The 15,960-nt window shown below is 31.8% G+C and overlaps 1 protein-coding gene across 1 annotated transcript in view; it reads left to right on the top strand.

The window, feature by feature from the left end:
* LOC106471178 (glycerophosphodiester phosphodiesterase domain-containing protein 1-like) overlaps nt 1–11,196 on the top strand; it is a 65,657-nt gene extending 54,461 nt beyond the window's left edge. The window contains exons 5-7 of the mRNA XM_013931769.2: nt 3,416–3,551; nt 3,872–3,917; nt 11,066–11,196. Of these exons, the coding sequence (XP_013787223.2) occupies nt 3,416–3,551; nt 3,872–3,917; nt 11,066–11,196 (313 nt within the window). The remainder of the gene's footprint in view (nt 1–3,415; nt 3,552–3,871; nt 3,918–11,065) is intronic.
* Nucleotides 11,197–15,960: the final 4,764 nt, after the last annotated feature.

Here is a 15,960-nt window from a genome sequence, read left to right as displayed (position 1 = left end):
TCCACAGCCACTTTAAACTTAACAACCTTTATAACACACGCTATAAATCACAGCGATTTACAGACTTCACTTATGGTGCCTACTGTTCCCTTGACTCAATTATCTATCTCTTCAATCTATCTATCTCTGCCCTCGCACTGATTTTTCTCGCCAGGCTTATATACTAAAAAGAGGGTGCGTGGCAAACACTAGGACATTCGCGGAGTTCTTCAATAATTTATGATCCTTCTAGAAACTCCAGTGTGCATGCTCCCAGTGTTGCGTGACTTCCGCTGTCATAACAATACGTAGCTGGTGACATTGCAATCTCATCAGAATATAGTTAGTAGAACTAAAGCCTCATCAAAATACATGGCTGGTGACACTGTAATCTCATCAGAATACAGTTAGTAGAACTAAAGCCTCATCAAAATACGTGGCTAGTGACACTTTTATCTCAATAGAATATACAGTTAATATTACTACAAACTCATCAGAATGTACACTGTATTACTAAAAATACTGGGATGGCACACCCTGGAAAAGGCTTGTTGTCTTTTCCCATTCTAGCTCCATTTTAATAGTGATAATCACAGCATTGACTTTATTAAACATTTGGTGATCAACCATTGGTACAAAGCATTTTCAAGTATAGTCAGATTTTGGCATTTGTCTTTTTTTCTTCCTCAAGCAGCTTTACAAAATGTTTCTTAGTGGTTCAGTTGAATTGAAAGCTCTGAGATAGCCAAGGTAGATTCTTGACATTATACACATGTATCTCAAACCACTGCTAGATATGATGTGTGAAGCACAGTATGGTCTGTTGTCATGCTGAAATATGGATGATCTTTTTTCCATAGAATTCCACTGATGCAAGCAGTGCAGCATTGTCTGTAATTTTACAGTATTATAAGTGACTCGTAGCTTCCTCAACTTTTAGCAGTAAATCAATTCCAAACCAGCCAGCACAAACACAAGGGTGCTGGTCTGCAACCCCTAGTTCTAATTAAATCCCTGGATAATGGACTTAATGCTAGATATGTAATTTTGCTTTACCTTTCAAAATTTGCGTGTACCAAAGAGTGATTAATTTTTGGTTCTCCATTTTCCACTATAGATAATGAACTTGAGCATGAATAATCAAGCTAAAGTATTTCAAACACCCACACTACCAATGTACATTGAATAACCATTCCTTCTTGAAGACATACTAGCTTCTTTTCTCTTGGAAATGATTTCAACTGCCTGGCTGTAGCAACTGCTCAGCTTTATAAACCCTACATGACATTCAACCAGAATAAACAGTTAGTAGCATTATATTTATTACTAGAATGTATAGTTAGTTGCATTAATTTCATAAATTTTAATTATTTATAGCAGTATTGTTTGATCAGAAAATGCATAAGATAGCATTACAGTTAACCCCATTAAAGTGTATGCTGCTAATTTAGTAGTATTACATTCTTACATAATATTCAGTTATTATCATATCATTTTTATTTGAATCAACATGTAGCAACACTACACTCTTATCAGTATTTACAGTTAGTATCATCAGTTTCATATTTAATGCACTACAGCATCATTAGAATTTAGTTAAGAAACAAAATACATGGTTTCAAGAATATGCTGCTAACAGAAGTGAATTAAAAAATGAAAAGAAGTGCTATATAATCATGATCATTAGTATTTTAGAAAAATATGCAGAGTTATTAAAACCTTACCTTACCTTATATAAGAACATTTTAAGCAAGTTGAATATTAATTGAAAGAAAATTATTTTAAACTTTTAAATATATAATTAGCTTTTAATCCATTTCACCTGTTTTTTTTATTTCCAAGGGAAAACAAGGGGCCATTTGGCCCATCTAGGCTATCCAACTTCAATTCGAGCCACATATAGAAAACCACTTCTTATATCCTGATATCCTTGATACTTATCAATTTCTTCTTAAACTTCATCATTGTTACAGCTTCTACTACACCTGAAGTCAAATTATTTCATAGACAGACAAACTTATTAGTTGTGTTATATGTTAAACTGGTTTTCTCTTTGCTAACTACTTCCAAAAACTGTTTATGAAGCTATCATCTAGATTTATGTATTGCAAACCTCTATCAATCTTTAAAATCTCAATCATGAGGTATCATTTTACCCCCTTTATGATAACTTCTCCAAACCACTGAGCTCTCTTCAACAACTCAACATCCTTTGGGCCCAGCATGGCCAGGTGGTTAGGGCGCTCAAAACAAATAAACAACATTCTTTCTTGAATAAGGTAGCCTTAATGCCACATTTCAGTTGAAGCTTAGTTCAACAACTACTTTAAAGTGTGTAATGATGACCCCCTCCAACTTGTACTCCGTGTGTTTTATGCATAGAAACTCAACTTTTGTTTGCCTTATTATTAGCTAATGTGCATGGTCTAGAAAGCTTAAAAACTATTTGATAAATATGCAATGTGTTTTTCTTCATCAGCTTCACCTAGAATGCTTCCTTCAAGGCTAAAAGAATAATTAATGTTGTGATGACCAAGTTATTTTAATTGCACAATTTAAAGAATTAAATTTCATTAGATGGCGCTTTTAAAATCAGTAATAAATATATAATAACAAATATAAAAGTATTTTCGTGATACATATAAACCAAGGAAACCATATATATATTCTTACTGGTTTATTCTGTAGTTCTTACATAGAATATTCTATATCTGTCAAGAGCATATGAACTCTTTAAGTTTCTGTATTGTAGCATTGCATTTTTATTTTAACCTTCAGAGAATTTGTATTATTTTTAGGGAGTAAACGTCTTAGTTTTTATTGTACCTTTCATTGTTTTAAGTTGTGACCTTAGCAGTTGTATATATATATTTTTCTCCACATGGAATCTTTATTGATTGGACTGTATTGACCACTAATCTTTGTAGGAGACAAACTTTTCCTCATGTGTTTGCACATGAAATATCAAGTAATTATTCTTGTTAGTTATGATGTAGCAGTTATAGCTTTTATGATGTTTACTACCTTGAAGTAGAAATACGAAATATTAAACAAGCAAATATTAGATTATACAGATGAATATGATGAGCTTTTGGCTGTTTATTGTTACAGAAGCTTTAAAAATGTCTGTACCTTATATTATAGATTACATTAAATACTTATTATGGTGTTATATGTCAATTTTGTTTATATGTATACATATCTATTTCTTAATACAAAAACATGCTTCATTTCTGTAAAAAAATATATTGTAATCAAGAAGTCAGTACATGTGATTTACTTTAATTTTTAGTCAAGGTGAATGAGTTGTGTTGTTGTACTTAACATAAAAAAGAAGAGTGACTCAAAACAATATTTTTAAAGTTTTAAATGCAAAATTGTGACATATCAGTAAGTTCTATAATACATGTTTTTTATAATTTAATGATAATTCTAGTGCTGTGAACCAAAGAACTGACATGCTGGAGATAGATGTGCAGCTTACCAAAGATGGACAAGTTGTTGTTTCCCATGATAACAACTTACTTCGATTAGCAGGGTGTGGCATAAATATTTCAGACATAAACTATGATGTAAGAACAAGTTTATTTTTCCAGTTGTAGTAACTGCTTTTTTGGAAGAAGTTTATAACTAATGCACATGTTATATATTGATATAACAGAGAAAACTCAGCTTATTAAATTCTGTTTCTTTTCCTAGCTTTATTTGATTATTTTTGTGTATTTAAAATGTGTGAACATCATTGAATTTGTAAGTGATCTATTGTCTGGATGGATGAGCTTATTTAATAACAATCCAGCAAGTGTCTTTAAACTATAAACATGTATAATGTTTGAAGTTGTTGTTAATTTTCTAATTTATGCAATATTTATTTTATTTTTATCACCACTAGGATATACCATCTCTGCAATGTATCCTTCCTGTGGACTTTACAAATGGTAATAATTAGATGATGTTTTTAGTAGTATTTATCTTATAAGTTTTTGTTTGTTTCTTTGTAATTAAGCACAAAGCTATACAGTGGGCTGGCTGTCTGTATAGTGCCCACCACAGGTTTTAGCATTATAAGCCTTTAGATTTATCATTGAGCCACTAGGGTGCTAACCTCAAAGTATGAAGGCAGGCCAAATTGACCAAGTCCATATTCAGGAAAATAAAACTCTGAATTTCCTATGTGTGTTTTTACAAATGTGGCAAGCTTTTTGTAAACATTGTGAATTTCTAAAGCCTTTACTGACTCAGTCTGAATGATAAGTTACTTTTATACTAAGAAAAAATGGTGCTTTTTCATATTTCATTTTCATAACCTCTAGAATCTCCTAAATGAATATCAGAAGTTTTTTTTTTAATTTTGTAAAACTTTTTATCTTTTATTTTTTACTTTTTTACCCTCACACTAACTGCAAAGAAATAATCAATGTACAGTGATATGAAAAGTTGAGAAACGTGAAATAATATGATTAATACAGTCAGGTTTTTATTGGGCCAGATTCTTTACAGTAGGTGTCTGTGATTCATTATAAATTCAAACAATAAATGGACAGCATGCAATCCACTTGTTTTAAAATAATATATTCAAAACAAGTTAAACATATGTACAAAAATTCTTTACATTATAGAATATCACAATTGTATCTAAAACTCTAAACAATTCTCTTTTCTTGTCAAAAATCCAAGCATGCTGGTTCAATTACTTTAGTACCCAATTGACAAGACAAATTATTTTTCTCTACTCTGTTTTGTGCTGTACAGTCTGCTATAAATTCACTTATGTTACCCCATGGGTTACCTCAGTTGTATCCAGAATTTAAGTAATTCTCTTTTACATCAAAAGTTCACACAGGCTGGTTCAGTTACTTCAGAAACCAATTGATAAGACAAATTATTCTTCTCTATTCTTTTATCACAATAGAATCAGTGATATATTCACTTATGTTACTTCGATGGGTTATGACAGTCATATCCAGAACTTTAAATAATTGTCTCCTTTTTGTCAAAGTCCACACAGGCGGGTTCAGTTTACTTTAGAACACCCCTTGACAAGACAAATTATTCTCTTTTATCTCTGTTATTACAGTATAACTGTGAAACTCATTTTAAATATTGCCCGTTATGGCTAAACTAACAATCACACAGTCTAACTTCACTTTCAATAACTTAATGTTTTCTGACTTAACTTTGCTAACTGTATCTGCACGTATTTATAACATGCAACAGAAAAATCAAGAAATACCTATCTCTCTGTTAGCAACATTACTAAATATATTGAGAAAAGTTTCACGAAAGATAATGTCAACAACACTATAAAAGCCTAGAACAATTAAGCATACACAACGTACGACTCTTACCGAGTTACATAGTGAAATTTGTTGTAACTATTGCCTTTAAAATAATTACTTTTAACATTCTTGTTATGAAAACTAAATAATCATTAACTATTAGACCACTAAATGAACTAAATAATAACTCTTATATTAACTGTTTTGTATATCCAACAAATACCATTTTTTTTTACTCTGTACTAAATGCAGTATCAGTCAGAAGGTTTCAAATTACTTCTAATCACAGTTTTGAATGTTGACCTTTTCACATTTGTTTTCTTTTAATCTTATGGTTTAATTGTTGTACTTTGTACTCACTAGCAGTAATCCTCCCATTAAAAGCAATAAATCACAGTATAAGTCCATTAGATGTTTCTGGTACATCTACAATGAACAGCACATGAAATATGCATGTGCTATATGCTTAGTCTCAAACTTGTGAATTTTTAAAAGTTTTATTACACTAAACTGAGAAGTTTCTAATTTTTACATTTTAGTTACTTTTGCTTTTGTTGTTGTACTTTCTACTACTATCAGGAATCCTCCCATCAAAAGCAATGAATCAGTGAGAGCTCGTTAGCTGTTTCCAGAAGACATGGAATAAACAGCATATTAAAAATACCTTTTACTTTTCTTAAAAATATATATACATAAAAAACAAGGACTAGTAGTAATCACTCATTTGAATTCTTCCCAAACTGTCATTGAGTCTCACAAGTATGGGTGTCTAAAAAAGAATTTGTGTAGCTTTCAAATTTTTTAACAAAAAAATGCATCAATCACTAGAATAGAATGTTCCAAAAGTATACTATAATTTATTTGGCTTTCTGTACAAATTATAAATAGGTTTAAAAACATTCTGTTAGATGCTTGGAGCATGGATATAGTGTTCATACACAAATAAACTACAACAGACTGTTATTCTATGGGGCAAAAATCTAATTTTGCAAACCAATTTCAACACCATCAGTCTCTTAAATTCTAAATTGTTGCCCACAAATAGTTTTAAACAAACCTGTAGTTCCAGCTGTAATTCACTGTTTATCTTGAAAAAACACTCTTAAAGAACCTTAAATCTGACACAAATATTATTATAAAACTACCTGACAAAGGTGGTGGTGTTGTGGAGTCATTTTTTGCCACTTAAAAAATAACTACATTAGTGAATCTAATCACCAATTTGAGGACACTAATTTGTTAAAAATATATACTGGATCCTACAACATTGTTTGACACAAGTTCCTTCAATGGTAAATTGAAATAACTCCTTCAAATCAAACAAATTGACAAAAAAAACCTTCCAGTACTTGACACCAAACAGACTTACTGAAGGAGATTTTACTTATTACTTAAAATTAGGGCAGCTGGCAAGAGAAATAAAATAAAAATAGTTAATATCTGTCTATCTATTTTGTTATTGTTAATTTATAAGGTTACTTTGCATGTAATGTTTTTGATAAAAGAAATGAAAACAACATGTAGTATTCAATACTCATCTTCCTTTATTGAATCATTAATTTTTAACAAACATACTTTCTTAGAAATTCAGATTTTTTCCATACAAAATACTTGTAATGGTTACTGGACGCTTGCCCAATTTCATGAAGATACATTTGAATGATATCGTATTGGAAAATGTATCGATACAACCGTATCACTGCTTCACGATACGATACAAGTATTGTATCGCTGTATCATTACACCTTTACTTAAAATGCACAAGCCTAATAATAATCCAGAACATCCCATCATTTCTAACACAAAAATGGCAACCAAAATTTTACTTCTATTTAACCTCCTTCTTACATTAAATATACTAAGAATTTCATAAATATGATTAAGGAAATGAGTAATAAAGGACCATTGCCATCATATCATTCCTTTCTGCGCTATGGTAGTTTCTTCTTTTTATAGCTAATATCCCACATGATAAAAGTCTTGAAGTTTTAGAAACTGCACTTAATTTATCTAATATGTCCAAGTGTCAAAAATCATTGACTTAGCCAGATTTGTTTTGATCCAAATAACTTCTACAAATATTACATTCAGACTATTGGTACTGCTTGGGTACCAAGATGTCTCCAAATTTTGTTAATATATTTATTTAGAGGAAAAACACTAAAGCCACATGAAAATGTTACATTGATGATATCTGCTTTATTGGAATCATCAATTAATGTCACAAGTGGGGTACCTCATGGCTTAGTCTTAGAACTTTTGCTCTTTTTGTTTTACATCAATGACATAGATGAAGGAAGGGTCCATATATTACTTGAATTTGCTGATGATATTAAGGTCTTGGGTGTTGTTGACTCTGAGAAGGATGCTGCTACTTTACAAAAGGACTGAGATCATTTGGTGAGCAGGGATCGAAATATTATATTTCTGCTTTCCCAAGGAATTTCATCTTTTTAGTTGGCTTTCTTGATTGGGAATGCATGGTCTATCAATATACTTTTAGTTATGACCAATGAAAGTGAACATATTGCATGGATTAAATAAAAAAACTATTTTTCAGGAAAAGCAGCTTTACATGAGGGATGTAATCTTCCTGATAGCTTTCCCTTAAGTGAATGTAGCTGTATTTCATTATTTCTATTCCAGGTGAGTTAGGAAAATAAGTGGCAGATGGGTTTTGATTATAATAAATGCAAGATAATACATGTGGGTTATCATAATTTGAATTATAAGTATAATTTGGATGGAAATAACCTTAACAGTGGTATGAAAGAAAGGGATCTTGGTGTAGTGGTTGATCATTCTCTTAAACCATTCAAGCAGTATTCTGTTGCTGTGGTATGGCAAATAGGATTTTAGGTTGTATCTACTGAAATATTGAATACAAGTATAAAGAGGTTCTAATTTCATTGTATAGCTCACTGGTTAGGCCACATTTGGAGTATTGTGTTCAGCCTTGGGCTACCTAGGAAGGACATTAAATTGTTGGAAAAGAGTCAGAGAAGTGTTACTAGAATGGTACTTGGGATGGGGGTTGTCATACAAGGAGAGGTTAAGATCTCTGAAATTGTTTTCTCTTGAAAAAAAAAGAAGAGTTAGAGAGGATCTGATTGAGGTGTTTAAAATTGTTAAGGGAATTGATAGTGTTTATGCATATTTTTTTTCTTGCTTAATGGTGAGAATGGTAGGACTAGGGGACACAAATATAGATTTCAGTGGAGTAGGAGTCATGTTCAGCTAAGACAGTTTTATTTTTCTAACAGGTTGGTTGGCCTTTGGAACGGGTTGCCTTCAGATGTTGTGGAGGCAGTAAATTTAAGTGAGTTTAAAGAGACAGCTCATATGAATGATATGGGCTGGATTTGAGGGTTTTTTTATTTAATATTTTTAGTTTAGTTTAGAGGATGGAACAGTCTAGATGGACCAATAGATCCCTTGTTGTTTGTAAACATTATGTTATATTGAGCCTCTTCAAAATTTTCACATACTAAAGTACTTCTTTCACAAAACTAGTAAGTTTATATTTGACCACCTCACACGCACATTAAATTTCTTGTTGCCACCATCTTTATAAAAAAATGGCCTTCTAATCACTGACTTGTACATTTAGTCCATCACATGAACCACTAATGTTTGGAATATGTTGCCCTCCCTCAGAATAGTCCACTTTCTTTTTTACTGAAATCTTGGAAAATATGCCTACTTTGCATTCCTGCCTGTTGCCAAATCAACACATTTCGTAAAACAGGTGAAAATTTATCATGTTTGTATTTATCCCATACTTCATTTTTCTGTGCAATAATATATTACCACCAATACATGTTGTGTTTGTGTTCCTTTAATGCTTCTTATAATATTCGTATATAGGGGTGACTTTATGCAATGTAATAATCTAATTTCAATGCTAATACTTTATTAAGGGAAACATTCATCAACTCACCTGGCAAAAATATCTTTGTTTCTGTTTGTCTGTGTGTATGTTATATCCATATCCACTTATCTTAATCTTTATTTGTGTTGTTTTTCTGGTATATGATGCACAATTGGGTGTGTGTTCCTAAATGGCCACAGCTGATTACTATCTGGGGAGGACAGTATTCCTTCAATGATACTTCAGTTGATTCTCTGTGCCTTTTAAAATTATGCTCCTTTTTCAAATTTATGTGACAGAATAATTAATAAATTTGCTAACCTACCCACTCTAAATGGAATATTACCAGCAGTCAAGCCATATGCATTGGTTACAACTTGTGCTTAAAAAATAAATATATAAAACAACAAAGTAATAGAAATGCGAAAAGAAATTATGATACAAAAAGGCTATGAAAACACTGAGACTGATAGACAGATTTTAGAAGCCTGCAACACTTAATGAGAAACTATATTTCAACAATCTTGCTAAAGTATGTAACAAAGATTATCTTATAATTACATTACATCCAAAACTTAAGAACATATCTAAAAAAAAACATTTTAATCACCTTTACTTTCATGACTATTTAGAACAATGTTTTTTAGAAATTCCCTATTGTCTTCTTCCAAAGAACAGGAACAAAAAATCTCAAACAAATTCTGATTTGCACTTAAATCAATTACACCCACCTCAGAAAGTTCATAAAATATATTTACACTTTATCTGACAAACACATACAAACCACTTTAAAATCAAGAAAGAGATCACTTGTACTACATAAAGAACTACATAACAGTGTAAAACATTTTACCATGATTACATTAGACAAAACAAAATGACCCTTAAAAATTGTTTTAGGAACCATAAATCTTTTATTAATACTTAAAAAAGAACATGTTGCTCATCGCTTTTACCAATCTTGCCATTCTGTTAATGACATGGCTCTCTTAGACATCAAAACTATTTCATTCTACAAAAGATAGATCTTACAGTATTGCTGTTTTTAATACTGTTTGCCTTTATGACACTGATCGAGGACATTGTTATCTTTCTCCTTTAATATCTTCAATTTTGCTTAAGCAGTAAGTTTAAATTTTTCAGTTGCTTTACAATATAAATTAAAGGATAACAAGGTTCTCCTATATACTAAATTAAACTAAACACTAAGAAAGTCAAAGCCAGCTTCATGGAGCTTTCCTCAAACTCCTGTAATTTAACTGCATCCACCACATCCGAAGGCAACCTGTTTCAAAGACCAATCACAATGCTAGAAAATGAAAGCTGTTATAGCCAATGATGATTCTTACTCTGTCAGAATTTATATTTGTGTACCCTAGTCATACCATTTTAACCATCAACACTAACAATTTCCTTAACAATCTTAAACACCTCAGTCAGATCCCATGTAACTCTTCTTTTTTCAAAAGAAAACATGTTCAGAGATCTTAACCTATCTTTCTATGACAACCTTTCCATCCTAGGTATCATCTTAGTAGTACTCCCCTCCTGAACCCTCTCCAACAATTCAATGTCCTTTCTAGAGTAATGAACCCAAGACTGGACACAGTACTCTAAATATGGCTTAACCAATGATCTATACAATGACATTATAACTTCTTTAAACTTGTATTCACTATTTTGGTAGATACAATCTATAATCCTGTTTGCCATTAGCAACAGCACATTGCTTGGATGGTTTAAAAGACTGATGAGCCAGAACACCAAGAACTTTTACTTCCACAATACTGTCAAGGTTATTCCCATTAAAATTATACTCATAATACAGTTTTGTAATTTTGCAGGTAAACAGTTATTTCTTTATTTTTTCTTAATGAGTCTGATAAATGTTTTATTAATAACTCCATTTTTCTGACTTTGTATTTTGTCACTTCAGGTCATTGTTGTCAAGGTGGAAAGGACCGCAAGATTCCTCTTCTTCAGGATATTTTTGCTAAATATCCTGGTATTCCTATTAATATTGATATCAAAACAAATAATGACATTTTAATAAAAAAGGTAAAATAACTTTTCATTTTTAACATCAGTTTAGAGGGTGTCCATGAGATTTTTTAAATCACAAACAATTGTTTCATTACCTCTACTGTGTCTTTATTTATAAATATTGCATGCATTTTTATACATGTAGGATAACACCAGTACGATATTTTTATGTGTAGATGTAAAGCTGTGCATCTGATGGATGATTAGCATCATAAAGTTTATTGGTTTGATACATGCAAAATATATTTTTAATATCTGTATATATACATTATTGGCAACAAGATACTTTTAAAATCAGACTAAACCATTCTGATAGGTATAAGAATCAATTAGTCTAACTTTTTCTCAAATATTAAAAGTAATATATTTGAAAATAGACTACAAATCAGGCAGTCTTACTTCTAATATACTGAAAGCCTTACCTTCTTGAGTTTGAGTTCATGATGTCAAGAAAACATGTGACCCAAAGTTTCAATGTCCTTTTTGGATTTACATACCATATATATATATATATATCATTTACCCATAATACTCCACTTTCACACCTTCTACATGACGTATTATGGATATTTCAGTGGATCTTACATAAGTTTTACTTTCCTGCCATAAGGTAGATTTCCTTATTGACAGTCCTGCTGTTTGTGTCATGCAGTCTTTTTTTCTGTGATGAATTCTGAAGCTCATGTTACTTTTGAAGCTACTAGTTTTGTTCCTGCTTCATTCATTGCTTTTATTCCTGTCCATCTGCTCCTTTTGTTGAAGCTTTATTTTGGCAGTCTTCCATAAGCATTTGGGGAATTTCTATCACTGCATTGTCAGTTTTTATAGATCAATGTATTAATGCCATTCATGCCAAATTGTTTGGGGTGTCTCTGTCAAGTATTGGGGTTTCTTAGATGCCAGTAGATTGGGTTGTGGCTCTCTTTTTTTCTTCGGAACAAGCTGGTTCTTTTTTTTTTTGCTCAAGGCTTATTCACCTTTGTCTGAGGATCAGGATTTTCAAGCTAGCTCTAGTCATAATGAAGCTTCTGTTGAATTTATTTTCCTTGTTTCTAAGTATATATATCGTTTTACATCTGCACCTATTTCTGTTACATCTGAGAGCTCTAGTATGCTGCTAAGATACTGTTTTATAATCCTTATTTCTTTCTCTTCTCCTAATCTTCTATTCATTTATCAGCTCAAGCTTTATATTATCCCTCGCATCTGCATTACCATCAGTATTAATATTTTTGTGCCATGATTATGCTGGTTTTTAGACTTTGTTCATCTGACCATTTGTTGGCTGTAAGTTATAATTGTTTTCTTGACTCTTTTTCTCAAGAGAGACACAGATCTACATGTTTCTTACTTCAGCACTTTACTGACTTGATTTTGTTGCCACGTGGTTTGCATTTTCATTTGATATGTATATAGCTGTTTTTCATGGAATTCATTTATTCCCCAGATATTGCTGATGATTTTTAATGTATCTTTTTCTTGCAAACCTCTGTTTTTTCTGACATTTCTCCTGAGTTGGTTTCTCAGTCAGGAGAAGCTCAACAACAGAAACTGATTAGGGTTCTGGCTTCTAAGCTTACTTCAGGTTGTGCTTTACTGATTGACATTCAGGCAATACTTGTCATACATTTGCATTAGCCACTGCTCAGCCTTCTACTTTAATATTCCTTTCTCATTTTGAAACAGTGATCCAGCCAGGTTGGGCTTTCTAGACTCAGACAATAACTGTGATCTGTTTCTCACACTTCATTCTCAATGTCTTTGAAGGCTTGTTTGCATTTCTGCCTTCATCTGTAGACTCCATGGTTTTAAGACCATTGGTTTCAACAGGTATTTCAAGTTGGCTTTTGTATCCACTTCCACCATCATCATCCTGCATTGAGTCTTCCAGTTTTTTTTTCAACCTTATGTTCATTATCTAGATTAGGAAGTTTCATATCTTCTGTTTATCAGTACTTTTGAAATACTACTTTTGGTTTTCCTGAGGTTTTATTCTTTGTCTGTTTGAGGAACCCAAGGATATTGGATAACACTATTAGATTTTTCTGTCTCAGTCAGTTTCTTGACATTCCTTCTATCAAGATGGAACCAATGTTAATATTCCACAAGTTCCTTGATATAGGTTTTCGAATGACAAAAGTGAATGTCAAAGATGCTAATATACACATTCTGATTCACACATCTTCACATCCATAGTTTTCACTTTATTCATCAGGGAGTAGTTTATCAGTTCAAAGCCTTGCCTTTTGGTCATATTTTGGCTCCCTATATATTTACATATATAGTCAAAGCTCTTGTTGAGCTTCTATACAATCTACAAATTATTTTTTGTTGGCTATACAAGACTGTTTAGTTTAAGAGTTATTTAGTTCATATAGTGATTTAATATTTAACGATTATTTAGTTTTCATAACAAGAGTGTTTAAAGTTAGTTATTTTAAAAGCGATAATTCTGACAAGTTACATAACTCTTTACAAGTCGTACGTTATATGCAGTTTGATGGTTGTACTGGGCTTTAGTAATATTGTTGATGTCACGTTAGTTGAATCTTTGGTATTTTTCTCATTACCTTGAATGAGTATTGTTACATAATAGTGATTGGGTCCTTTTTGGTTCTTCTTAGGTTCCCATTAATTTGGCTGGTTTGTGACTTCTTAGTTAAATATAGATGATGAGGGGCAACTGCCTCTGGAGTATGTTCTTTCATATTTCTTATCTGGGCTGCTTCCCCAAGAATCTTCTACTGCAGGAGCAGGACATCTATTAATGCCACCACCTATATCCCATTATCAGTTCTACCAATGTATTCACAAAACTTACCCCTTTTTTTATAAGGCTGGTCCACTCAACTTATTCTTCCTGGAATGTAGATTCTACTTTGACTCTGCTTGGCTACACATTTTTTGTGTAGTGTAAATTGGTTATCTTCTTGCCTTCCCTCATCAATCAGAAAAGTGTTCTTCTTCTCTTTGACAATGCAGGTCCACATGTAGCACGTTTGACAAAACATAAGATTATGGAGTTCGGTTGGGAAGTTCTCCCCACCCACCATTCTCCAAGTATGACACCATCAGATTACCATCTTTTTCATTCGCTGAACACCATCTTAATGGGAAAACGTATGCAAATGTGGCAGGTGTTAAAGAGGACAGTGCCATGTTTTTGCTTCAAAGCCAAGTGATTTCTTTAATCAGGGCATTAACAACCTGATTGTAAGATGGAAAAGCATCATTGATATGGAGGCTATTTCATTTAATAAATGTTTTATTTTGATATATAAGTTGTTCGGGTTTTTTCATCTAAAAAAAGCGACATTAATTTCTTGACGATCTAATATTTTTAATGAGGAATTAATTTTAATAGAGTATTCTTGTGAAAATTTATTGGGAGAAACACTGAACAGTACTAATGATACTTGCAGCTTCTTACATGATGTTGCATGTATGATATATTATAAAGTGCAACAGTTTAGGATTAAAAAAGTAACTTATCCTAAATTGCTAAACTTAAAATATCTATCATATTAGATGAAAGGTAGTTTGAAAATGTCTTTAAAAAAAAACCCAAAACAAATTGAAAATTGGAAGATTAGTTTCATGTGAGAGTGATTAATTAGCAAAATCTACTAATTGCCCAACTCTTGTTTCCACCCTTTTATGACTTCATAGCATATGGTGTGAACTGAAGCTTATGAAAGAAAGAAATTATAAGAGAAACAAGACTTGATTAATTGTATTCTCAAGATTTGTAATTTATTAGCAATTAAAAAAACTTATGCATTATAATGAATTAATAGAAGTGAGACTAACATCACTAACTCTGTTCCATATTGTATAAATCTTTAGAATAAAAGGACCAATAATCAGTTTTATTAATTCCTAAATGTCATTTACAGTTTAGAAAAATATTTCATATCCAAAAATTATAGTCCAGTTATGAATTCTTTTGGTGATTAAGAAAAAAGTAAAAATAAAAACAAACAACTAAACTGACAGGTGATAGGAAGACAATACTCACCTCTACTTTACTGTCAAATCCAAACCTTTTGTATATATCGTATTCCAAGGATAAACCTAGCACATAGATACCAAATATTTGCAATAACTGGAGATTCATAGGTCTGATATGCAGAAGGACAGGTATAGCAATTTGTTATAGGTGGAATGAAAGATATAAGACTTGATGTGAAGTTGAATGAAAGAAAAACACTATTAGCTGAAGTAAAGTGAAGATTAAGATAAAACATGGGCTGATAGTCAAGTGATAAGTACTACTGCATTGTGATATTGTTACGTATCTGCTTGTTTGTCAATTTCCGGTATAAATTATTTCGGAGAAACTTTAGCGATACAAGTCCTTTCTTGATTAACCCAGTTTATTCTTTCTAAATTTTAATACACAGTAATTTCACAGTGAGTACGTACCTCGTCACTCTAAACTTAACAACTTTTATAACACGCTATAAATCACAGTGATTCACACACTTTACTTACGGTGCCTACTGTTTGCTTGACTCAATTATCTATCTCCGCTACCTTTCTTTGCCAGGCTTATATATACTAAAAAAGAGGGCATCTAGATCACACTCAAGCTGGTGGACAAATTCATGGTCCTTCGAAAAACTCCAGTGTGCATGCTCCCAGCGTTGCATGGCTTCTGCTGTCATAACACTGCCCTTTCCTTCGTATTGTTCATCCCAAACAATAGCCACTTACATTTAATCAATAGATAATTAACAATAACTTAATTAAATGGTCAGAATTTACAAACACAAAATTAAAATATAA

The sequence above is a fragment of the Limulus polyphemus genome, unplaced genomic scaffold (assembly GCF_000517525.1).
Source record: "Limulus polyphemus unplaced genomic scaffold, Limulus_polyphemus-2.1.2 Scaffold4459, whole genome shotgun sequence".
NCBI lineage: Eukaryota > Metazoa > Arthropoda > Merostomata > Xiphosura > Limulidae > Limulus > Limulus polyphemus.
The sequence above is the reverse complement of the archived record's forward strand: the minus strand, read 5'-3'. Positions and strand labels throughout refer to the sequence as shown.